The 23,450-nt window shown below is 47.9% G+C and overlaps 7 protein-coding genes across 10 annotated transcripts; 4 read left to right on the top strand and 3 right to left on the bottom strand.

Annotated features, from left to right (window-relative positions):
• The first annotated feature begins 58 nt into the window (after positions 1-58).
• Positions 59-1,006, top strand: LOC120454293. Its single transcript, XM_039639486.2, has 2 exons — positions 59-520; positions 571-1,006. The coding sequence occupies exons 1-2, from the start codon at positions 59-61 to the stop codon at positions 856-858; spliced, it is 750 nt and encodes a 249-aa protein (XP_039495420.1). The 3' UTR covers positions 859-1,006.
• Positions 906-7,724, bottom strand: LOC120454285. Of its 3 annotated transcripts, none has more exons than XM_039639469.2 (5): positions 7,503-7,724; positions 7,334-7,448; positions 5,634-6,693; positions 3,318-4,916; positions 906-3,247 (listed from the first exon to the last, which is right to left on the bottom strand). In XM_039639469.2, exons 3-5 carry the CDS (start codon positions 6,268-6,270, stop codon positions 1,086-1,088), a joined length of 4,398 nt encoding a protein of 1,465 aa, XP_039495403.1. In that variant the 5' UTR covers positions 6,271-6,693; positions 7,334-7,448; positions 7,503-7,724; the 3' UTR covers positions 906-1,085. The 3 variants fall into 3 exon arrangements, with proteins under 3 accessions (XP_039495403.1, XP_039495402.1, XP_039495405.1); XM_039639468.2 differs by having other exon boundaries at positions 7,334-7,434; XM_039639471.2 differs by having other exon boundaries at positions 3,318-4,913; positions 7,334-7,434.
• Positions 7,725-8,191: 467 nt separating this feature from the next.
• On the top strand, positions 8,192-9,056 carry LOC120454295 (short coiled-coil protein B). Its single transcript, XM_039639490.2, has 2 exons — positions 8,192-8,379; positions 8,457-9,056. The coding sequence occupies exons 1-2, from the start codon at positions 8,325-8,327 to the stop codon at positions 8,807-8,809; spliced, it is 408 nt and encodes a 135-aa protein (XP_039495424.1). The 5' UTR covers positions 8,192-8,324; the 3' UTR covers positions 8,810-9,056.
• Positions 9,057-9,281: 225 nt separating this feature from the next.
• On the top strand, positions 9,282-11,662 carry LOC120454294 (cysteine-rich hydrophobic domain-containing protein 2). Of its 2 annotated transcripts, none has more exons than XM_039639489.2 (4): positions 9,282-9,484; positions 9,854-10,252; positions 10,819-11,029; positions 11,093-11,662. In XM_039639489.2, the coding sequence occupies exons 2-4, from the start codon at positions 10,125-10,127 to the stop codon at positions 11,258-11,260; spliced, it is 507 nt and encodes a 168-aa protein (XP_039495423.1). In that variant the 5' UTR covers positions 9,282-9,484; positions 9,854-10,124; the 3' UTR covers positions 11,261-11,662. The 2 variants fall into 2 exon arrangements, with proteins under 2 accessions (XP_039495423.1, XP_039495422.1); XM_039639488.2 differs by having other exon boundaries at positions 9,282-9,507.
• Positions 11,663-11,864: 202 nt separating this feature from the next.
• LOC120454286 (PH and SEC7 domain-containing protein) lies at positions 11,865-16,470 on the bottom strand. The gene is made up of 3 exons (XM_039639472.2): positions 16,350-16,470; positions 13,718-14,573; positions 11,865-13,626 (listed from the first exon to the last, which is right to left on the bottom strand). Exons 2-3 carry the CDS (start codon positions 14,520-14,522, stop codon positions 12,110-12,112), a joined length of 2,322 nt encoding a protein of 773 aa, XP_039495406.1. The 5' UTR covers positions 14,523-14,573; positions 16,350-16,470; the 3' UTR covers positions 11,865-12,109.
• A 1,855-nt stretch (positions 16,471-18,325) lies between these two features.
• On the top strand, positions 18,326-22,226 carry LOC120452083. Its single transcript, XM_039636146.2, has 3 exons — positions 18,326-18,683; positions 18,737-20,806; positions 20,864-22,226. Exons 1-3 carry the CDS (start codon positions 18,621-18,623, stop codon positions 22,091-22,093), a joined length of 3,363 nt encoding a protein of 1,120 aa, XP_039492080.1. The 5' UTR covers positions 18,326-18,620; the 3' UTR covers positions 22,094-22,226.
• Positions 22,159-23,295, bottom strand: LOC120452084 (max-like protein X). Its single transcript, XM_039636148.2, has 3 exons — positions 23,103-23,295; positions 22,551-22,951; positions 22,159-22,494 (listed from the first exon to the last, which is right to left on the bottom strand). The coding sequence occupies exons 1-3, from the start codon at positions 23,242-23,244 to the stop codon at positions 22,273-22,275; spliced, it is 765 nt and encodes a 254-aa protein (XP_039492082.1). The 5' UTR covers positions 23,245-23,295; the 3' UTR covers positions 22,159-22,272.
• Positions 23,296-23,450: the final 155 nt, after the last annotated feature.

Raw genomic sequence — 23,450 nt, 5'->3', positions numbered from 1 at the left:
TTGAATTCCAAATTGTGTGCTATGTGAGAGCAAAGTCCCTAAAAAATCCCCAGTCACTATGAACTGCAAGCTGCGTCGCCTGGACCTCTTGCGGAATGGTCAAAAGTCGGACTGCGAGCTCCACGTTTGGCATCCTGACAAGGTGAAGGAGGGCAAGCGTTGTCCATGCATCTTCCGCTGCCACCAGGTGATGCTCATCTCCGCCTCCGCGGAGTTTGAGCGGCTGATCCGGGATCCTGATTTCCAGAAGAACAAGCGTGTGATCAGCGTGGAGGACGCCTCCTCCACCGCCTACGAGGCACTGCTTCTCTACATTTACACGTACGAGGTGTGCAATGCGGTCACCATTGACTTGTGTGGCGACCTTATGCTGCTGGCCGAGCGCTACAAGATGTTGGACTTCATCGACTGCTACATCGACAAGCTGGCCCACCAGGAGTGGCCCATGGAGGTGGTCCTGCAGGTTTTTCACCTGGCCAGTGAACACAACCATCCGGCTCTGATGGATCTCGTGGCGAAAGTATGAGTTCCCATACTTGTATCTTGCTTAATCCATATATGCCTTTCCAGAAAATCCTGCCCGTAGCCACCCAGGTTCTCAAGGACAACTCGTTCCTCAAGCTGAGTGTGAAGGAGCTAAAGTCTCTGATGATAATCCTGAAACAGGATGGAACTCTTTTCGATAAGGAACTGCTGACTTCGCTGAAGAACTACCAGGAGGTGAACAACCTGCGTTACGAGAACATGGAGCAGTTCCAACAGTTCGTTGAGGTGACCCAGTTGTTCGGTCACGTCCTCTTCGAAGTGGATGGCACCATAGTTCTACCCGAAGCAAATGAACCTTCACCGGAGGAATAGGTTCAGGCAACTTTGTAGGTTAAGCCAAGGAAATAAGACAGGATGGATTACATATCTAGAGGGATCATTTATTGGATGAGGGGGCAAAAAACAAACAAAATCGAATTCATATCGCCTTATAGAATAAATACTACCTATAAACATAATACCCGAATGGGCCGAGGCCGGTGCAACAAAATAATCTTACAAATCAATCAACGGAAGCGAGATGCCTGGTATCCGAAGTTTTAGGAAGCCGTGCGCAAGGGCATGCGCACTTCCAGCGGCACCATCACCACATCGGCGTCGCCATCGCCATCGGCGTCCTCGTCAATCACCAGGCAGCTCGGCTTAACGCTGAGAAAGTCATCGCTGTCGAGCATCACGTCCTCGTCGTCCCCGCTCTCGGAGAGCTCCTGGTCGTGCTCCGCCTTGTAGCCGTTGCTCTGGGACTGCTCCTGCTGCTGCTTTATCGCAGCCAGAGGGGTGTCCTCCCCCAGATTTGCAGCATCGGCATTGATCGCCAGTCCAGTGGTATTGGAACCAAACTTGGAGACGACCGCGATGCGCAGATTCACAATCAGAGAGTAGAGCTTTACGGCCGGGCCCACCTTAAGCTTCAGGTACTTGTCCAACTCCTGGCGCCCCAGCATCAGCAGCGCCCTGCCGTCGATGTCCTGGTCGAGGATCAGCTTGGCAATGTCAGTGGAATTCAGGGCACGCTCGATGTACTCGCACACATCCCAGCTGGTCCAGTGGAGCGGATTGGAGCGCACATCGTCTAAGTCAAAGGCGCTGTTCTGCTGCCAGAGGCGATAGTTTTGCAAGAACTGTGGACCGTAGTCCTTCACAAAGGACTTGGCTATGGCCAGGGAGCGTTCATCTGGCACCTGCTCCGCATCCTGCTTCTGCTTTTTCACAACCTTCTCCTTCGGTGGAGGCGTCTTTCGCTTGGCTTGCGCCTTTGCCGCCGTTTTCGGCTGGATAACCTCAGGATGGGATTCATCCTTAACGGCCTGCTTGGCCTCCGAACTGGCTCGCTTTGGTTTCTTTGCCCATCCACGTCTGATATTCTCGGGCGCCACACGCGGTGGCTTCACCGTCTTGGAGCGCCACTGACGCCAGTTCTCCGGCGCATACGGACAGCAATCCCGCAAAGCATGCACATTGAGATTGAAGCGCTTGGCGTTGCCATAGCCCCGACATCCCTCCACATCGCAGGGCATCACGGACTTGGTCTGGAGATAGCCAGGCGGCGTTTCCAGTTCGTGCGAGGTGGCCTCGCACCAGCCGATGGGGTGTAGATCCGGACTGTCGTCCTCCAGCCAGAAGTAGTACTCCGTGGGCCAGCAGTCCAGGTGCAGCTGAACCCGGTAACCCTTCCGCGTCACCACAGTGGCCGGACGAATCAAGCAGGGATTACGCTGATCCACCACCTCCAGTTTCATGCGTGCCTGGTACTCCATTGGCTGGCGTGGTGTGAACAGCTCCTTTGAGGCGGCCATTCCTCCAACCTCTGATATGTAGTCATCCCAATTGAACGCCGACTTCTGGTAGTCCGGCGGAACGATCAACTGCTGGCGTCCCTCGTGCCAGCCGCAGGGATGGATGTACGGTGACGTGATGTGTACCCACAGGTCGTAGCAGTCATCCCAGCCGTCGAAGTGAACTCGAATACGCTCGTCCAGAATATCCGTCACTGTGGCCACACAAATCTTTCCCGTGTCATTTAAATCCTCCGCCTCGAGATGCATGCCCACAGCAAATCCGTTGCGAACTCCCATTTGCTGCTGCATATTTAAATGAGCGAAGAGCGCCCGCGGCGCCGCCTTGCCGCCCGTTTTCACCAAGTAGCGGCTCCAACTGAAGCGCTCCGAGTTGTAGTCCTTGGGCGCCTGCAGAACGCGTGCTGTCTCATCGCACCAGCCTGGCGGAAAGATGTCCTGCGAGTCGGCATTCACCCAGAAGTCGTACATGGAGGAGTATCCATCGAAGCTAAGCTTCAGCCGATAGCCACGCACCTCGACAATGCTGCAGACACAGAAGAGGGAGCAGTTCTCCGGATCTATGGCCTCCAGCTTCATGCCGCGCTCGAAACAGTTGGGACTGATGGGGAACGGGTTAAGGAACAGGTGAATGGGCGCTGCCACATCCTTTCCCTTTGACTTAAGGTACTCGCTCCAGCGGAATGGCTTCCTAGCCTTATCCTTTTGACGTTGCTGCAGCTGTTCTTGTATGGCAGACAGAGATTTCGTTTGGGTTTTGTAGTTGGCTTGCTGCTTTTGTGGCGGATCTGGCACTGTTCCAGCTGTTTGCTCCAGTTGGGTACGGCTTATCTTGCTGTCCTTCTGAGTTGCCGGCGGCAGACGACGCTTCTGGGATCGACGCACACAGCCAACAGAGCAGAAATCTGTGGGAGAACATAATATATAATATATATATAGAGTTTACGGTCTTTGGAATATGATATCTTTACTCACGTGGTGCCAGAAAGTCGGCGGCGGGACCGTGGCAATTGCAGCGCTGGCACAAATAGAGCAGCGGATGGATGCTGCCCGATGGCCGGCGTCCCGGACGATCATACAGAGGCCGCTCGAAGTATGCAGCTGGTCCTTCGCGCGGCTGGCAACGCTCGTTTATCTGCAGGAGGTTAAACTGGTTCAGCTCGAACCGGATGGTGGAGTTCTGCAGGTTGGCCGGCTGTTGGCCACGCCATTTCAGCATGGTCAAGTTCTGCATCATACTCCTTTTAAAGTTATTGGTCTTGTTGCCGGGAGATGGGAACACATCATGGTCGTGGGCTTTCTTTCCATTCTTTACAGGTGGACGTGCTGGCTTAGGATCGGCTAATTTGGGCGGCGGCGACGTTTCCGATGCATTAGAGCCGTTCGAGGAGGAGGAAGAGGAGGACTTGGGAGGAGTTTGGGGCACCTGCTCATCGCAGCGCAACGAGCGCTCAAAGTCTTCCCTGCTCAGTGGCAGAGATTCCGCCTTAATGATGCTTATGCCAGGCAGCAGACTCAGTTCCTCCTCGATTTTCTTGGCTGGCACCTCCTCCACATCGCTGTTGGACGAACTGCCGCTGGCACTGGAAGAGATTGTCGTCACAGAGGAGTTCTTTCTCACGGGTTTCTTTTTGGCCACCGCTCTACTGGTGGTGGAAATGGTTATCCCTGCGGGCAGAATGGGCATTGTCATCTGTCTCTGCTTCGGCGTCTCCTTCTTTTCCGGCTTCTGCTGCTCCTCCTCGCTCTCATCGTCATCTTCTATGGTGATGGTCTCGATGGGCGCACTGGGCTGCTCGATCACATCCACCTCCTTGGCCATTATGGCCACCGAATGACGACGCTCGTTGCTGGCCACTGGAGAAGGGGGATGGTTGGACACGAAGGACTTCGAGCGCTTCAGCTTGGGCAAATCCTTTGGCACAGCCGGCGGAAGTTGAGTGATTTCCTTGGTCACCGGTGGTTGCAGTGGTTGCAGTCGTGAAGTGTCCATTGGCTTCTGTTTCTGCTCCTGGGGTGGCACCTTTTTCTCCTTAGCTGGGCCATTTGTGGAAATTTCCAAAGGTTTAGGAATTGGTTTGGGTGTTGTCTTGGTTGTGGGCTTTGCAGTGGGCCTAACATCAACCTTCTCTGGAGCTGTACTAACTGGCGCCACTGCCGGCACAGTGGGCGTTTCCTGGATGGGCAGCGGCACTGCCTTCATGGCCACGGGCTTTGCTTTAATCAGGCTTACGTTGTTGTTATTGATGGTCGGCTCCTCCGTGACAACGGGCATCGTTTTGGCTCCAACAACTGTCTTCAGTTGTTGGCTGGCACTATTGTTATGTTTGTTGTTGTTCTGGACGCTCTTGGTTTTATCCTCGCCACTGGGGTTCGGCGATAGCAGAAGTTTCTTCACATGATTGGCTTTGCCGAGAACGAGGGCATTTGGATTGTTCTTGACCTGGTTGAACTTTAGACGCAGCTTGTCCACCGCCACCTTGCTGAGTATGAGCGGCGCACGTGGCTTGAGTGGATTGGCCAGCAGGGAGATCTGAGCACCCGGACCCGTGCTGGGAATCTGGACAGGTGCTGCTGCACGGATGCAATCAAATGGAGAGCAAGAAGACAGAGAGACACGAATTAGCATTGAGTTTTCTTTAATTAGTCACCCGAAGGCAATCCGATTGGATCCTCCATTGAACCCGAACCCGATCTCCGATCTCCGCACCCTGCGCTCCGATTGACTGCTGATCCAAAATCTTCTCCTCTTATTGCAGCTGCAAAAACCTGATCGTCATCATCGTTGTCGCTTTGCTGCTGTTGTTGTTGTTTTTGCTGTTTTCGCTGGCACCCCGCCTTTTGCATACTGCTATTGATAAAACCAGCATATATACACCATATATATTGGAAATAGCAATAAATTCTTCGTGTTTATTTTCCAAATTGTAGCGCCCCATCCATGGAACTCAATTCGATGGTTGAACTTATTTCCGAAAATGGCACACGCACACAAACCCTATTAAATTGGTGTTATGAAATGTGCAGCAGTCGAACAACAACTAAAAACTAAACCCGCAGAGCGATGTGAACAACGAAAGTAAACTATAAAGATTGCCCCGCACCCCACACGCACACACACACACTCACACACACAGAGTTACACACACACACGTGCAATAGTATTTCCCATTTTCCGACTGGCCTCGGATCTGGGGGATCTGCTCTTCCTCTTCTTCGGCTGGCAGCTGGGAAACCCACTTGTAACTCATAACTTACATAACTCGGAAGTGGAGGGGAAACCCTACTTACCCGTTTGTATTTTCGGTGGAACGACCGTTTTGCCCACGAGCGTTAAAGGTGCTCCTCCAGTTCCAGTTGCGCCTCCCACTGCGCCTGCTGCACCCGATCCTCCTGGCTGCACGGGCGTCACGCTGGTGTCAACGGTCAGACTGCTCTTGTGCAAAGGTGTTCCGGAGCGTATGACCACAGATTGGGGATTGGATGCACCGCCGCCAAGCAGCGTGGGTTTGCGATTCGGTGCCAGAATGGCCACCAACGGCTGACTAGGATTGCTGGGCGATGGCACCAGCTGGAACAGAGGCGCAGCTGCTGCTCCAGCAGTGGCGCCTGCACCAGCGGACTTTATGGAATTTGGCACTATGTTGACCGCCGTCAGTTTGGATTTCATTGGCTGGACATTGCTGATGGTGATGTTGCAGGTTTTGTTGCCGCCCATGGATGCGAGGGGCAGGAAGCGTAACTCCTCCTTGCGCGGAGCCAGTGTGAGAAGGCTGTTAGGATTTGGATTTCCGCCGGAGACGGAGGCAACACCATTGCCATTTGTGGTGGCCGGAGCGATGGCTGCTCCACTCGCTGGCGACATGGAGATGGATATATCGCGCTGGAGCTGCTTGACCTCCGCGCTGGCCAACGACAATGGCAGCATTTTGAGTCGTTTCTCCTAAAGACTCGTTCTGTATTTGGGGTTTTCCCAGCGGAAATCGAAACTATATTCGCGTCTTTACAATTTTTGTACGTTGAGGCGCACAAAAGTTTTTGGCATTTTACACTCTGCACCGGCGTTAGTATTTTTTGTATTCTCCCTTTTCACAAAACTCTTTGCCGATTTGTAATATTCTTTATCGCCCGATTTGTGCTTTATATACGTATATTCCGCAGTCACTTTTGTAATTATCGAAATCGCAGCGGTTTTTAAGTTTTTGAATTAAAGTTATTGTTTCGCGCGTTTTTTTGCACTCATTTGTGTTTTTCGGTTCTTGTAATATACCAACAGTTGGTATTTAAATGCGCAGATTGCGAATTTGTTTTAAATATTTACGGTTACTTTGGGTTTGTTTTTGTTATTTACCTGAAAATGGTTTAGTTAGGTTTAGTTTCAAGTGCAATAAATGGATTTTAAAGCTGCAAAAGCGAGGTGATTAGAAAATAACAACCAGGTAGCAGTTTCTTTGCAGCTTGCAAAATTGTGGCCGTGATAACCAAGAACCATCTGACCTTATAAAATGGACAACTTATTACAGCTGAAGGCTATAAGTTGTAATACCTGCGTTAATCGCCATTCTTGCTAGTTCTGTTTTATTGCGCTTAGTTTTCCTTTTAGTTTTTGACAATTTACCCGCGGCCATTGGGCAAAACCCCGTTGCCCTGATACGGTCACACTGGACATATATTGAATTTTGATACCATTTTTAGTTATGCTGCCTAAAGAGTTGTTATCTCAAAAATGACCCGACCCTATTAATAACTATTCTTTTCTTTGTATCCCACCTTATGACCGCATATATAAGCCCTGGATGATAGAACCGATCCGATCTCCCAGCCCCATGTTACGTAGGAGCCCCATTCAATGTCACAATAACAGAAACCTCTTATCTTGGTTCGGATGAACCACTAGCCAGGGATTTAGCAAGAGCCCATGGAATGAGTCTAGATTTTCCACTTTCTAGGAGTCTGGGGCACCCATTGCCAGAATCCAACTGTTGACTTACCCGCACGCGATTCCTTTTTGCCCGCGGAGCGAAATGAAATGTACAGCCTCGGAGGAGGCGGAAACCAGGATATCGGGATGCTGTTCGCTGGACGGGCGCAGCTGGAATGATTGAACTTCAGAAAGTCAGGTCGCGAGTGTCGAAGGTGGGCCAGGATATATACGCTTACCTGCTTTATCCGTATGATTCTATTGAACTGCAGCTTGTAGCTGCGAGGGTGTTAATGCTCGTTCGACCTCGTAAATGCAGGCAAAAACGAATGCCCAATGAAATCGGGCGGAAAAACTGAACAATTCAAGCACACTTTTCACCAGGTAAGCAAACTAAAGCAGCTCGAAACAATCCGCACTCCCAGCGAAACGGAAGCGTTCTGTCGTCCAGCAATATTAAAAACTGCAAAAGCATGTGTGTATTTTAATTTCTATGATCGAACGTCACAGGTGGCAACTCTGGTCCCCGATTCGTGTGCGCCTGTTGTCGGTTATTTTGAAAAGGCGGAAATAAAATGCTCAATAAAAATGCTGTCTTCCAAGTCTGGTGCGAACTGTGTTGGAAACGCGGTATTTAGCTGTCTTAAAAGCTTGTGAATATCATAATCTGGCTTTACAGGGGCCTAGTATCATAAAACGACTTAATACGGAAAATGTCCAAATATCCAAAAAAGCGGCATACTTTCCTGGTACACTAAAAACCAAAAGTGTTTGTTCACTGAATATATGCAGATATTTTAGACTGCACATTCGCTTAGCACATTTATCTAAAAAATTTGTTAACAGATTACAAAAGGCAGCTGCTTCTTCTTCGCTTTAAACTTCTGCTAGTATTGTAAAATGCCGCGCATACTAAACAACGGCAGCGCCAGTAGCTAGTGTTGCTCAACTTCACAAAGGGTAGTTTTATTTTTCGTGTCAATTGTTAAGAGAGAAATTTGGTAAAAGTTAATAGAGTTAAAGATTAAAAGAATAAAGAGTACCCTTGAACACTGCCAGCCATGTCCCTGTTAAATAATGACGACAGCATTCCCAACATGGACGAGGATCCACAGGGTGAGTAAAATCCGAACGGAGTGGGTGGAGTCCCAAGTGATGATGTTATCATTTGCTAATCCGCCCAAAAATCGCAGTGGTCATTCCGGACGACGAACCACCGGCGACGGGACGAATGCCCAGTGGGAGGTCCATGGACTCCTTGCGCTCCTCGTTCACCAACCGGAGTTCTACGCCAGATTCATCGCACAATTCGTTGGAGGCCATGGAAATGGCTCAAGACGATAGGGAGGAGAAGGCCCGCCTCATCACACAGGTCCTGGAGCTGCAGAACACCCTGGACGACCTGTCGCAACGCGTCGATTCCGTCAAGGAGGAAAATCTCAAGCTGCGCTCCGAGAACCAGGTACTCGGCCAGTACATCGAGAACCTGATGTCAGCATCATCGGTGTTCCAGTCCACCAGTCCCAGTGCGGCCAAAAAGAAGTAATCTTCTGTAGCCCATCGACCCACCGGTACTGGAAACCAAAAACCTTCTCAAATATGCCTTCTCGTTCACGCTAGAGCAACATATGTATATTTTAATCTGTAACACTCGTAATTAAGCTATTGCAATGTTATTTCAGTTGCCCAATTGTCGAATTTGTATTTGTTTAGGCTTAAGCTTATGGCGCGCTATGTATTTTATACATAAAAGTAATTAATTTATATAGATAATTAATAAATCAATAATACCCCATTGCAATTAAAGGATTTGAAAAGGGAAACGGGCTGGCAACACTGCTAATCCAGTTGGTTTTTAATGTCGTTTAGCGAAATAGACAGGTTCAAATGGCATAACTTACAAAATAGTGCCATTTTTGTTAAATTATAAAATGTATTTATTTATATAAATATTAGCTGTATTTAAAAAATACACCTGTGTACATTTTATTTAAAAATTTTGAGCTGCCACCAACGAAACTGCCTGGCATCCCTGGTCGGCCAGCTGTTCGTCGTGGTCGTGCAACAACAAATTGAGCAGTGAATTTTCGTATTCGGAAAACGTAGAAAGCGTGTATAAGTCGTAGTCTCTGCTCGGAATTAATCGAAAACAGTCCCAAGCTACAGGAAAAACAAGAAAACCGATCGTGCTTACACCAGAACAACCTAACGTGGAAGAAAAGTGATTGCGAAATACGCTGCAAGGTGTGTGTGTGTGACATTTGGTGCTCTGTGAGTTTGTGTGGGAAAAAACAAAACATTTACGTTATGGTTTTTGCTTTTAACGGTGTTTGTTTGAGAGGGAAATTCCAATTTTAGTGGACATTAATGGAACGCAAACATTTATCTGGCCTTCCTTTGTATTTGGAGTCTCTTCCCCTCCCGCTCGCTCTTGTGGAAAAAGCAACAACAAACTGCACACAGCGGCCAGTGTTGTAAAACACCCCCCCACACACACGCACGCACACGCGTTGCATTTATTGTTTTTTAATATGCACTTTATTTTGAATGCCACCCACCACCCGCTCCGCCCACACATTTGCGTCAACAGAGGAGGCCAGACGTCATAATCGCATCACTGAGAAGCGCGGCAGACGTCGACATTTTATGGCGGAAGCAACAGTGTCAATCTGCGATTGAAGGACAGCTCTAAAGGAACACCCAGATCCCCGCCAGCAACGGCAGACAGCAACATGTTTTGACCTCCCACTCGGCACAGCTGGAGCGCCCGCTGCTCTTCTCTGTTCCCCCTGGTCACCTAGTCACCCGTTCTCGCCCCATCACCCCGTCAGCTATCATAACAAGCACAAACGCGGCCAACCATGTCCTTCTCCGATTTTGACGCCATCTACGAGGATGAGCAGCTGGACGAGCTGGAGCACTTCCAGGACCAAACAGTGGCGCCGGTCCAGGAGCCTATCATCATACGCGGCGCTGGCAACATGACGGTGTAAGTGGGTCTATACACTAGTGATAAGCGGGAAACCAGATAGCTAGAGTAGTTAGGAGTGTAACCCCATTCAGAAAGACAATAACATAATCAGCACTTCACACATGTCAATGGTGGATCACACACTTGCGGGCAGTGTAATAGCGGAAGAGCCATAGTAATACGCAGTGAGGGAACAACCCAAGTATTTCATTTATTAAAGGATAGGATGAAACCTTGAAACCTTTAAATTACGAATACACTGAATAATTTCTCTTGTCCACAAAAATGGAAAATTATGCAGATACAGAAAAAGTAACGAATTAGTGACTCGACCATAGGTGTATGTTATTAACATTGATTGCTAAAAGTTCTACATGGCCCCATTTAAAAAGTGGTTCAAGGTTACCGCCACCTAATTTCGATCTAGGCCCTGCATTGCTATTGATACCGCTTGACCTAATTTTTGGGGGGGAAGGCGGCTTTGCTGCCCAGCAGTCAATTACAGTAAGGTTGCATAAGTGATGAGTCAGGGCAGAATATTTTTACATTACCACACCAATTTAAACTCACATGATTATTTGCAGGTTTGGGCTGAGCAACCGCTTCAACGCGGAGTTTCCCTGCGGTCTGCTGTCGCGAGTGGCTCCCGAGGAGTTCAAGGCGACAGTAGGCCGTATCAACGGAGTGCTGAAGAAATCCCTGCCCGTCAACGTCAAATGGCTCTTCTGTGGCTGCGTCTGTTGTTGCTGCACGCTCGGTTGTTCCCTCTGGCCTGTCATTTGTCTCAGCAAACGCGTAAGTCTAAGATAAATCTAGAAAATGTGTCAGGTTTCTAGCTTAAACCCTTCATTTTTGCAGACACAACTCACACTGGATAAGCTGTTCGAATGGGAGAATAATCATCTATATCATAAGCTGGGCCTGCACTGGCGACTGCATAAGCAACAATGTGATTCCAATTCCATGATGGAGTATGTTATTTTAATTGAATTTATACCCAAAACGCCCATTTACCGGCCCGACTAAGTGCCGGGCAGGAGGAGGGGCATGGGCACGGTATCGCGGGGTCGCGGTGTCGTAATGGTAATTGTAAAATAAACACTAGCTGCTAACACTTTGCTTTAGGCGTTTGCGGATCGTGCTAATCAGCAGAGAGTAGAAGTACACTAATCCATAGGACAGGCAGGCACAGCACACAAAACTGGCATTACCTAATTTAGTGCACTCGCAGATTGTCATTTTAAGCTAGTATTATTTGATTTTCGGTTTATAACAAATTTTTGCAAACTTTAGGCGGTAAGATTGATTTTTCGTAACTTTAGGGCGCTCTTCTACTTTTTTCGATTTTGTTTAGTTGTAAATTCTTATTTGTTTCCCAAACTAATGCAATACTATTTAATAAATTTCTTGGTAGGAAATTTAAATGTATTTCTAAAAGTTGTGTTTTTTTTTTTAAACTGCAGTCATATCAAATCGTATCACATGAAAATTTTTTAAACTAATTATTACAAGCCCACTTCCGGATTCCCAGAAAAATTCACACTTTCTGTTATTGTACAAGGTACATATATATTTTGATATATATCATACGGTTACCTAAGTATTTTGTGGTTTCAATAACTTTACAGCACTTTGGGGCATAGACGGTCGATGAACAATAAATACATTTTAATTTACTTTAGGTTTCATTTATGTATTAATGCTTAAATATAATCAAGTCTTTTAACAATGCGCGGATCTGGCTCTAGGAATATATATATATATTTATATATATATAGCTTAAGGAATGCGATTGGAATGCATCGGTATTAACAATGGTGTTTGTCTTTTTGGGGTAATACTTGAAGATGTGTTAGGAAGTTGGGAAAAAGCCATCTACTGCTCTCCGCTAATGATTTCGACATTGTTGGAGCACTCGGACATGGCCAGAGTGGACATTTCCAGGTCGCTGTCATTGGCCATGTTCTCTTCGTCGTCCCCATCGTCATCTTCATCCTCATCCTCATCGTGCTCATAATCATCTTCATTGTCTTCATCTTCTGGCTCTCCCATAGTTTCCTGCACATCATCATCAGCATCCCCTTCTCCATCTTCATTATCCTCCTCGCTTTCCGGAGTTTGAAGTTCGGTTTCTGGCTCGAACGGCATCTGAGTTTCGGGAATGACACCGTCCTTATCGTCGGGTTCCATTTTAGCTGCCTCGGAAACTCCACTGACCAGCTCGTTGGCGGTTCTTAGCAAAGCATCTGTTTGTCTGCGCAACGTCCGCATTACTAACGAGTCCTGCTTCATCTGGAACTCGTGCTCCCGGCGTGCGATCTCCTTTTGCTGCAGGAAGAAGTCCTGCAACATCTCCTTCTGTGCGGTGCGCATGGCAGAAGCAAGTTGGCTGAGTTCTTTGGCCAACAGCTCGTCGTGACGTTTCTTGCGCTGCTTGGTATCCTCCTCACTGGTCTTCTTTTTTTGGCTTTCCTCACCAATCGCAGGGTGAGATCGGATGTCTTTTGGAGCTGAACCGTACATGTTGCTGCTGCGCTGGAGTTTTACCGGCACGGGCATGCCCATCACCGGACTTTGGCCCAATCGACGCTTTCGCGGCTGGAGCTGTTGGTGCTGCAGCGGAGTCAACTGGTGGGAAGACATCATGTGAGCCTGTCTACTGGTAGAAGCACCCGTTTGTTGTCCAGCCATCGGATACTTGGGTGGCGGTCCGCGGCCCAAGAGACCGGCCATTGTGGACGGCGACTGCGGTGGACTGGACACGGACTGATCGATGTCGGGAATCATCCGCTCCGGACGCAGCGAGTAGCCCGTATCCCTCATTGGCACCGTCTTCATGCGCATTCCAGTCGGCTGGACACTGATATCTCTGGGCAGACGCAGGCCGGATTGACTGCAATTCGGGTTTTGCTTCCGGGGCAGCATTAACTTGCTGTGTGGGTGGACAAAGTTGATACTGCTAGTGCTCTGAAGCGGCACAGATCGGCTCATCTGCCCCGGACTGGATTGTTGCTGTCCCATCTTGGTGAGCGTCGGTGGCGGGCGGTCGATCTGTAGAATACCGTGAGTGGGTCGTCGCACCTCGTCCTTGGCAAAAGAGGCCACACGCAAGGGAGGCGGTGCCACCGGCGTGGATGAGTAGATGCTCTCATCGTCGGTCTCATCCAGAGTTACTGGTGGCGGCGAGGGTGAGGCTGGCGCTGTGGGCGGCGGTGTGTTGGTGGTGTCCATGCCCAGATCCATGTCGGGTTCATGTTTAACGGACACTATAAACGGCATATGGGGCACATCCTCCTGGTCTCCGTTGTCGGCATGGGAACTTCCAGCTTCGTAGTCGAAGGACTCCATATCGGGTTCGGACACCATATCATGCTTTTCGGTCGTTTCATAGCCTGCAAACATAGAGAGGTATGTCATCTATTTCTATTTTCCTATTTATGGAAATATCAACAATCATTCATTTTTGACAATCTCCTCACTCACCTGTATCAATTGGCTCGGGTTTAATGGGTCCCAGTCGGAAGCCGAATATGGGATGCTCAACACCGAGAATATCCTCCTTGTTATCATCACCCGCCGTCTTGGAACTGTCCATTGAATTTCCGCATTCACTAAGGCTGCCGCTGACATTGTTGCTGCTGCCGCCTTGATTTGAGTCGCTCAGCATTCGGCAGAGCACGCGGTAAACCTCCTCCGGCACCACCTTGGGCACTCCTGTACCATGACGCGTTGTTGTGTTGTACGTGGACTTGAGGAACTTCCACTTTGTCCAGATCTGGATGCTGGACTTCTTCACGTAGCCCTTGCTGCGCATCACTTCCTCGATCTGCCGGAAGACCTGCTCGCTCTTCATGTTCCGGTCGTTTAGCTGCTCCAGGGCGTTTAGGTTCTGCATAATGCTCAGCATCTCTAGCATTTCGGCCCGGCTCCACAGGTTGCGTTCCGGCCGAGAGCTAAAGCTGAGGGAGTCGCTCTTCACGGAACTGCCGGCGGAATAGGGTGGCGACATGTGCGCCTTAATGCGCATGGGCGTCAGCAGTCCGTCGACATCGTCCACCACGCCGTTGCCCGTGGAGGCCGTATGCAGGAGGTGGTTGATGTCCTGGCCGCTCGGGTTGCTCTGAATGTGACCTTGGCTCTGACGCATGTTGTGCTCCACTTTGCTCAGCAGCCGCATCTTCGTGTGAGCGGCCACCGTCGTCGGCGGAGAGGAGGAGCTTGTGGTCGCTCCTGCAGCTCCGTGGCTGCCAGACGACGAGGAGCTATCCAAATAGCGTGGCATTAACATGGATGTGGCTCTGGGCGTTCACCCTTTAATTAAGTTCCAAAATCGCCAAAGCTGTTGGAAAACCAGCGAGAATATTTCCATATTAGTTTTGAAAAAAGTTTTTAAAAACCACGAAATATTAATTTGACACCTGAAGTCATAACCAGTTTTGGAAAACTTGAAAATTCTGGTTTTAGACTAAGAACACCTTGTAAGTCAATTGCAATGTTAAAGCACAATATGTGTAATACAACATGGCAAATCAGGCATATATAGTTGGCGTTCTCAGCCTAAAACTTAATATAACTTCGATTTTGCTTTAGCAGTCGAATTATATTTTTGTGTACTCTAAAAGTATGCTACGATTCATTTCAAAATCACATCTATGATATTACATAAATCACAGATATTATGAACAGGTGATTCACTGCAGGAAAACTTGATTCGGATTTTAATTTTTCAATTAGCAAATCGGCTTCCGTTCGATATGTACAGATACTTCAACCCACCCGAAATTCACTTGGCAGATGGTTAAAAAAAATATGCTGGCTATGTGCCAACGAAAAAATCCAGTTTTGGACTTTTTGTGTCAGAAGTCAGACAATCGTGGATTCGGTTATCTTTCGGTTTTCGGCATTCGTCTTCAGAATCCACCACCAACTCGATATTTACTGGCATATACACATTTGTTTGTGTTAAGTTGACGTGTTTCCAACTGTTTAACACATTCCGAAACCAAACCGAAATCGAAACCCATCAAAGGTGGCAGCTCACCGACACGCTCACCGTAGCCAAATAAATGCACGAAAAGAGCTTACAAATCTAAAGCGAGGAAACTTGTATATATATATATATAATTTTTATCGATTTTGATTATTTCAAAACGAATAATGGCTGCACAAAAAGCGAACGTAAAAAACGAACTCTCCCGCACACAGATACACTGCGACAAAGTGGCAAGTGAAACACACTCAATAACAGAACATTTTCGAGATAGTGATTTCCAAATGCAAGTAAACAAGATAGCGTCGAATACCGAATACAGCGTAGAAATACAAATTTTAAGAAGCGATTACGCATCATACAATTTGGAGGATGATACGCCAGTACAGAACAACGAATATGAATGAAAGCGTGGAAGTTACATATAAAGATTCATAGTGGCGGGTTGAAACTAGAATTGAATCTCAAATTTTGAGTATTTTTCCAGCAACGACGACTCAATATTCGCACAGTGGTTGGGGTAGTTCAAAAATCTGCTTTCAGAGTGTTAAATCACTTGAAGTGTGCTGAAAGGCAGAGTCTGTCTTAGCAGCCTAAATTAACCAACTAATTCCGAACTTGCACACTGACCACAGAATTCCGAGGCGGAAATGTAATTGCCAACTTAATTTAAATCGCCTGCAGAGCACTGTAATGAAAAAGATACGATAATAAGCTGATAGATGTAGCGGGGGGGTGGTGTGCGGGCTGGCAAGAGCCACTGAGAGAGCAAACTAATTTTTTTCTCTCGCTCTCGCTCGGCTCACCCACATACACATGCACACCGACGGAGGGAGCTCACGAATTTACGCTTGTTATGTGCAGTTGAGAATTTTTCAAGAAAAAGAAACAGAACGTAACTTTCGTCCATAGTGAATAACATCCATTGACAAGTGATATTTTGTGTGTGGCATTTTTCGCTAATCGGCGAATAGCAATGGTTGATAACTTAATGCACATGCCTGCCAATAAGTTTCAAATAATTCGACTTGAACTATTTATTTCCCAAGCAGAGCAACACCTTTCACACCGACACACAAGGCACACGCACACGCACGGACACGCTCACCGCACACACACACTTACCAGCGAAGAGAGCGGCGAGAGAGTGGAAAATATGAGCCGTTTTCAAGCGTCAAAACTGAGGCAAACCGTCGCCGTTAACGACGATTTCAATACTAATTTTTAAAACTCGAAAAAGCGACGAACGGGCCTACAAAAACCCAACTATATACACGGCCACCTGCGCTTGTGTGCGTGTGCGCTACGACGTTATATATTCGTGTTCGTACTTGTATTCGTATTCGTATTCGGAAGGTACAAATAATGGTTATGGTCGCTAGTTGTTTTTGAGATTGCGAGAGATTGCCGGAGAGACAGTTGCCTATTATTTTTTATTTTGCCTTTTCTTCTTTCGCTGCCATTTACGTTTTTATTCCGCTCTTTTTTTAAGAACGGGGTTATTTCGGGGAATATATAAATTTATGGGTTCGCGAGCACACAGACACACACGCACACACACTGCATATAAAAACTGCAAAAAAGCTACAGTTTTGATGTAGTATACACATGTTGAAATCGAGTATAATGATTTTTCAAGTTCTGTTTTCCGTTCGTCCACTGCCATTCGCCGTGAAATGAAGAAGACACGAGCGGAAACTTTCAGACTATCTCTAATCTTTATCTTTATATCCAATAATGCAGCATAAGTTATTAAGCTTGAAGGTTCGAAACTTTGGGGCTGCGTTAATTTGGATACAACTTTAAACCAGTTTGACAACTGCGCTTAAAAACCTATATATAATTTTTGTTTCGTTTCAGAGTATTGAAATAAATTCAATAGTATTAAAACTAAACCAAAACTCAACATAATTCTTATACCCTTTTAAAGTTCTTGTGGGAGATTACTTTTGGTGCGCACTGTAGTCTGAGCAAAGTGAACGCAGATAATCGCTCTCGACTGTAAAAACTTGCTTTTTTTTGTGTAATAGCCAAGATATCAAATTTCCGTGGGCCGGGCCTTTTAAGTATTCGATTTCAGGTTCTTGTCGACGGGGGCCTACTGTAAATTGGATTCTCAGTATGAAACCGAACTTCTGCCAAGCTGTGTGGTAAATAATGTTTTTGTGAATCCTTGTTACAGGTGAGAAACTACCCCTTTGCGAAATAAGATGTTTCTATTATGTACATATATGTAAAGGAGTATATAAACGACCTGCTGAATACTTGTTCAAAAAAATCCCATTCAGCCGAGCTTCCTTGAAGTTTTCGGGGTGGCAGATGCCGAGAATGCGAATAGGTTGTATCTCGTATCGTATCTGAAAGCCATGTGCTGAAGTTGAAACTAGATTTACAAGTATTGGGCGGACCGAAAAGATGGGTTGCGGGGAAGCTGGAGTTTTTTGAGCTCGGAGCGGTGCCAGAACAGGAAACTTGAACTCGACTGCAACCTCTATGGATGAGCAGCAGCGGCGCTGGAAAAATGCGGAAAACCTCTTTTTTGCCTTAATTACGCATTGCACCAGTTCTCGGAAAATCCACACGTTTTATCTGAATTTCATGTAAATAAATAAATAAAACGCAATGCAAACCTTGCAAGCAATGAATCAAAGAGCGCAAACACATGCATTTTCTTATCATATCGAACTTTGAATTAATACATACATAGTTCAGTTTAATGAAACAAATTGGTAGAAAGCACTCACTTGCGAAATAAACAGCTCTTTGCTTTTTTTTTCTTCTGCAAATTTTACTTTTTACATTTTTTTGTTGTTTACCGAACAAACGTTGGTTGCCAAGAAGACTTTTGAACTTACATGTGTACGTTTTGCAAATTTTTGCTATCGATTCTATTATATCGGCCGTATCAAACAGCTGCTCCTTTTTTATGAGACGCAACCTTTTTTATTCTGAAATCTTTTATTTTAAAATAGATTCTTGTTAGTAGCATCTAAATATAAGATAATTCTGATAAACTTTTTGAATACCGCCAATCAATGTTCGTACAAAAATGTTGTATCAGAATTGTGTACCTAAATTCCCGCACCCTGTATCATGTACCCTGTACCTAGTACAGCCATGCAACCATACTTACAACTTTCACGAAATGAGAGAAAAATAAAAAAATGCAAACTGAGTCTCGTATAAGAGAACTTGGATACCGGTATAACTTATAAATATTATACATTAATTAGTAACTTAATTTCTAATCAATAACGGTTGGCAGTTTCAAGTTATTTGATAACGACGACTTATCGATTACTGCGCGCTTATCGCCGCTCAGCGGGTGGTTTTTTGTGGAGCCCTGGTTGGGGTAAAACGAAAGTTCTGCGCCCCTCGCGAGAATTGAGTTTGGGCATGTCGGAGTCTCCGGGAAAACGGCCGAAAATCGGACCCAGCGATTGCCTCGCCTACCTGCAGGTGAATTGAGTACATCGCGGGGACTGAGCTCTAACAGATTGTGTGCTTTCCAGGGCCTGGGAGATGTCCGCCCGGAGGATGCCGCACTGCAGCTGGCCCAGCGAATCCAGACGGAGGAGGATGAGGCGGCGCAGGCGGACACGTGCAGCGGTGCCAACCAAGCCGCCCTGAATATCAGCTTCCGGGTGTACTACCATATAGTGCACAAGTATGAGCTGCAGGACACGCACTTTGGGGATCTTTTCCAGCGTCTGACCAGCGAGCAGCCCACTGCATTCCTAATGCTCCAATCCATTCTGCTTACCGATCACTGGAAGCGTCTGGATGCTGCGCTGCTGGAGGAAAAATGCACCACTGCCATAACTGAGGCTCTGCAGCGGAACAATCCCAGTCTGATGGCCGTGCTCAAGGCCACAAACTTGCTGGTAAAAAAGTTCCCCAAGCTGCAACTCCTTCCGCTGAAGCTGGAGCACTTCTATCACTGCCTGCAACGCCAGACGCAAACGGGATCCCGCGAGGAAACGCTGACGCTGTACAACCACTGCTGTAAACAGCCAGAAAGAGCTTTCTCCTACTTCCGCCTGATTGTGGAGTTCTGGCCATGGACAAATCGCAACAAGTACTATCTGCTGAGCGGTGCCCTCAACTCGCATGCCCTGCCTGATCTCTTGGCGGCCACTAATCAAAGCGAAGAGGAGTTCTTCAATGGCCTGAGGCTCAGCCTGAGCTATAAGGGACTTCGGGCAGCCAGTCAATATCCAGTGAAAAGCTTGAGCAATCAGCGCTCCCCGGCACTACTTGCTGCCAGTGTGGAGCTGTTGCTAAACGGAAGTGTGGCCGAGATACAGAACTTTCATTCACAGTGGTTTCTGCGCATCCAACAGCGAGAGGAGTTGTTTGAACTGCTACAAGCAAATCCTCAGATTGTGGAGTTTCTGGCCTCCGAGGAGGTAAGGTCGCCGGGCGATCAATTGCGTCTGATTCTGATCTTTAGCATGTTCGCCAAGGAGATATATGCTACCTCCAAGCTGCACTTCTTCAAGATCAGCACAGAACTGTTGACCAACTGCAGCCAGATGGAGACGGAGGCGCAGCTATTAATCTTTCGTTTTCTGGTTGACAATCTGGGAAACTTTGCCGTCGAAGACTGTCTGGATTTCTTTCACAGCTTTGTAGAGCGACATCGCTGCCTGGAAAGCTCAGAGTTCCGGAACACGATGCTGGGTAAGATGCCCACGATTATCAACCACACGGCCAAGCACTTTCATAAGGTGCTCAAAGCGGACAGCGGAGTGGGTGGTCATGCATTGGCTCAGAATATAAAGCGATTCTTCTCACATCTTCAACAACTGATTGAGCGTGACATCCATAGCGAGGTTTATCAACCCAAGATCTTTGCCCTCAAGTTGCTGGAAATCCTGAATCGGTCGCTATATGCGGAACAAATCGCAAAAAATGCCAAAATGTGCAGTCCCCAGCAGAATCAGCGAATGGGAATTTTTCTCCTGGAGCACGGCGTCTATCGACCAAAGGAAATGGCGCAACAGCTTTTTGATACCCTGAACAATCCACAAGGTTTCGATGATGCTTTGGACCTGACGGTGTCCCTGCTTATTCAAATGGGCCATGTGGACAGTGAAAAGTGTGTGGAGCGTTGCTTCGAGCTGTGTCACACGTCTGATATGGATGAATGCTCCTTGGTTTCCCTCTACGCACAATTGGCGGTTAAGAAAGATCAGGCTGGAGCAAAGATATTTGATGAGTGCCTGAAGCAGCTTACCGGCAAATTGGATACGTTCTTCGAAGATCCTTTGCAGACTGCCAAGAGTGGAGGACACCTCTTTGGATATCTGTGCGCATTGGACGAGGTGGTCAAGGCTGGTTTAGCAGTGGAGACCCCTCTGGAGGAGTGGTTGCCATTGCTAGAGAGAATACTCAGCGGCATTCTCAAGTTCCTCAATGTGGCCAACGCCCGGCGACAGGAAAGTGCAGCCACTGCAGCCAGTTTCCAGGACATGGACGAGAGTCTTCAGTTGCTGGTCAGCGAAAGCTCCTTCCAGTCCGATGGCCAAGAGGAAGCTTGTCGGAAGTACTTACTGATGAGCTTCTGGTTAACTTTGAAGGTGAGTAAATATAATTCTAAACCTTTAAAAACTAATAAATTATATTACGTTCTATAGGGCTGTTGCGATCTGGCCACCAGCATTGGGTGTTCCCAACTGCAAGCCTCTGCCAGTACAGTAAACACAGAGGCTCTGCGTCGTTGCCTCAACATTAATGTGTCCGTTCTGACGCTTTGCCGGCACAAAGGAGCCATAGAAGCGGCTGGCTTGAGCATTGGCAGACTTACCCGTGCCATCACCAGTAGCCTGGAGAGCAGCGATTCGGGTTTCCAATTGCTACACGATTGTTTAGAGCGGGAGCTGCTGACTGAGAGCCGTCAAGTGAGCACTACGCGACGTGGCGCCGGCTTTGCCATAATGTTCCTCCACGTGCTAAAGAACGACAATCCACGACAGCGGCTGTTGCTCCATCGCGCTGTGCAGCAAATTCTTAAGAGGCTAAATGAAAATCAATCCGCGGAGAGTGTTGCCATTGATAGCAAACACGATCGCTGGGAGGCACTGGTACTGCATTACCTTTGCGTTCTCGTGCGCGACACAGAACTGAGGCCTGCCATGAGCAAGTACTACAATGAGATTCTACTGGTGGCCATGGAACATATCACCAACCCCGAATGGACCATTTCGAATGCGGCACTTCAACTTTTCGGTGCCAATCTGGGCAAACTGGTGGGACAGCGCCAGGCTACCGAGTTTGACACACGTCCCGCTTGGGAACCCAGTGAGCTGGACTACGACGAATTGGGCTGCTTGCTGCCCAAGGCTTGCGAGCACATGCTGAGGTGCTGTGATCGCCAGGAGGTCACGTCCTCCATAATACTCTTTCTGGCCTTCCTGTCCAAGGTCGAGCACTTGCGTACATCGGGCGGCAAGGAGCCGAATCCCCTGCTAATTCGCTTCCGCCGACTCAGTTGGCGTTTGTTGCGGCACAAATGTGATCAAGTCCGCCAACTGGCGGCCACCTGCTTTGTGCGATCGCACGAATTCCGGTGCGATCTACCGGCGGCGCTGCTGGCCAGCGCCAAGTTGGCCGCGAATCTGGAGGAGGAGAACTTCTACGAGGGACTGATTTACACCCTGACTTCGGGCGTGCTGAAACTAAAGCACGAAGCGCGTCATGTGTGGAGCGCGGGACGTCTGGAGGGATTCCTCGAGGAACTGCTCACAGCGCTTGACGTCACGGAGCGAGTTAGTCGATTTAAGCCGTACACACGGAACGTGCTGCGGGAACTGCTTGGACAGCTCGGTAGTACGGATAAAGCGACTCTCGTCGATTCCCTTGGCTAACATTAGCAAATCTAGTTTTATCTAATCTTACATTAAGCCAAAAAGTCATATATCCTTGTCAACGCTTTTACAACTATTCAAATGACGCATTTAATGTTTGTACGCAGTAAACGTAACGAAAGTATCTACCAAACAGGGATTTCTAATATAACGAATGAGAAAATTAACTAACCGCGCGATCAGCTGAAACCCTCGCCGGACTCCTGCTCCATGGCCTGCAGTTCCTGTTTTTCCAGAGCCTCCTGCGCCATTTGCTGCAACGTGCGACTGAGGATGTTGCGCAGGATGTGCGGCTTGCAGTGCTCCTCCAGCCAGGGGATAATGCCGGTGGTCAGCTGCTTAAAGTTCTCCATGGGTATGTGCTGAAATGTCTCGAACATTTCCTCCATGATGGCCTGGAACTACGGAGAGGGAGTGATTCTAGAGATTTTCAAAGAGCAAGGAGCTCTATACTTACCACGTTAAACTTGGCCTCATCCGTGAGGCGTGCCTCCTCTGGCCCTGGATTCGCCTGCTGATGCTGCAGCATGTTCTCGTAGCCGTTTTTAATGATCCGCAACGCTGTTACCTCTTTCTGTAGCGCCGAACCCTCGTCCTCCTGCTTGAGCTTCTGCTGGTTCAGGTAGCCAATGTACTCGATGGACTTCTGCAGGATCAGGGCCTTGCTGAGCTTGTAGCCGGAGGAGTCGTTGGGCTGGCAGCGCGGCACCAACTCCTGTAGGCTGTCGTAGCCCTTCTTGATGGCGTCCCGCCGCTTCTGCTCCGCCTGTGTGTGCGCCTCCCTTCTCCGTTCCTTATAACTCAGCGTGGAATTGGCGGCCGTAGAATGGCGCGCATCGCCGCTATCGTCGTCGTCGTCTGCGATACAGAATAGCAACATGAGACACAGACACAGTACAATGTAATAAAATCCTGCTGATAGCGAGTAATTCAATGCCACTGCTTTATCAGCTGCCCCCGCCTCCACACTCTTCGCCAACGTGACCGATCTTGACCAGCGTTCGCCCACCTGTATTGTGCGCCGAGGAGTTCGGTGTGTGTGTGCTGCCCGCACTGCTGCATCGCGAGTAGTGCTTGTTGCTGTGATCCTGATCGTGTTCCATGCCGAAAACGTCTTCTTTGGTGCCCAACGCGTTGTTATTATCGCTCATCGTCAACTGCGACGTTTTGGAATTCCCAAAACAAAAACACCAGCAACGGTGTGACCGTCGTGGGGTGTCGAGGAAATCCTCAGCTGATGGTCACACTTAGCGTTGTGCGATAGTTATAAATTAAGTATTTTTATAAGATCCGTATATATTAATTATATAAAAGGTAAATTACTTTCAGAGGAAGCTAAGGTGCCATAGTTCGATGT

This window comes from Drosophila santomea, chromosome 3R (genome assembly GCF_016746245.2).
Source record: "Drosophila santomea strain STO CAGO 1482 chromosome 3R, Prin_Dsan_1.1, whole genome shotgun sequence".
Classification (NCBI taxonomy): Eukaryota; Metazoa; Arthropoda; class Insecta; order Diptera; family Drosophilidae; genus Drosophila; species Drosophila santomea.
The sequence above is the reverse complement of the archived record's forward strand: the minus strand, read 5'-3'. Positions and strand labels throughout refer to the sequence as shown.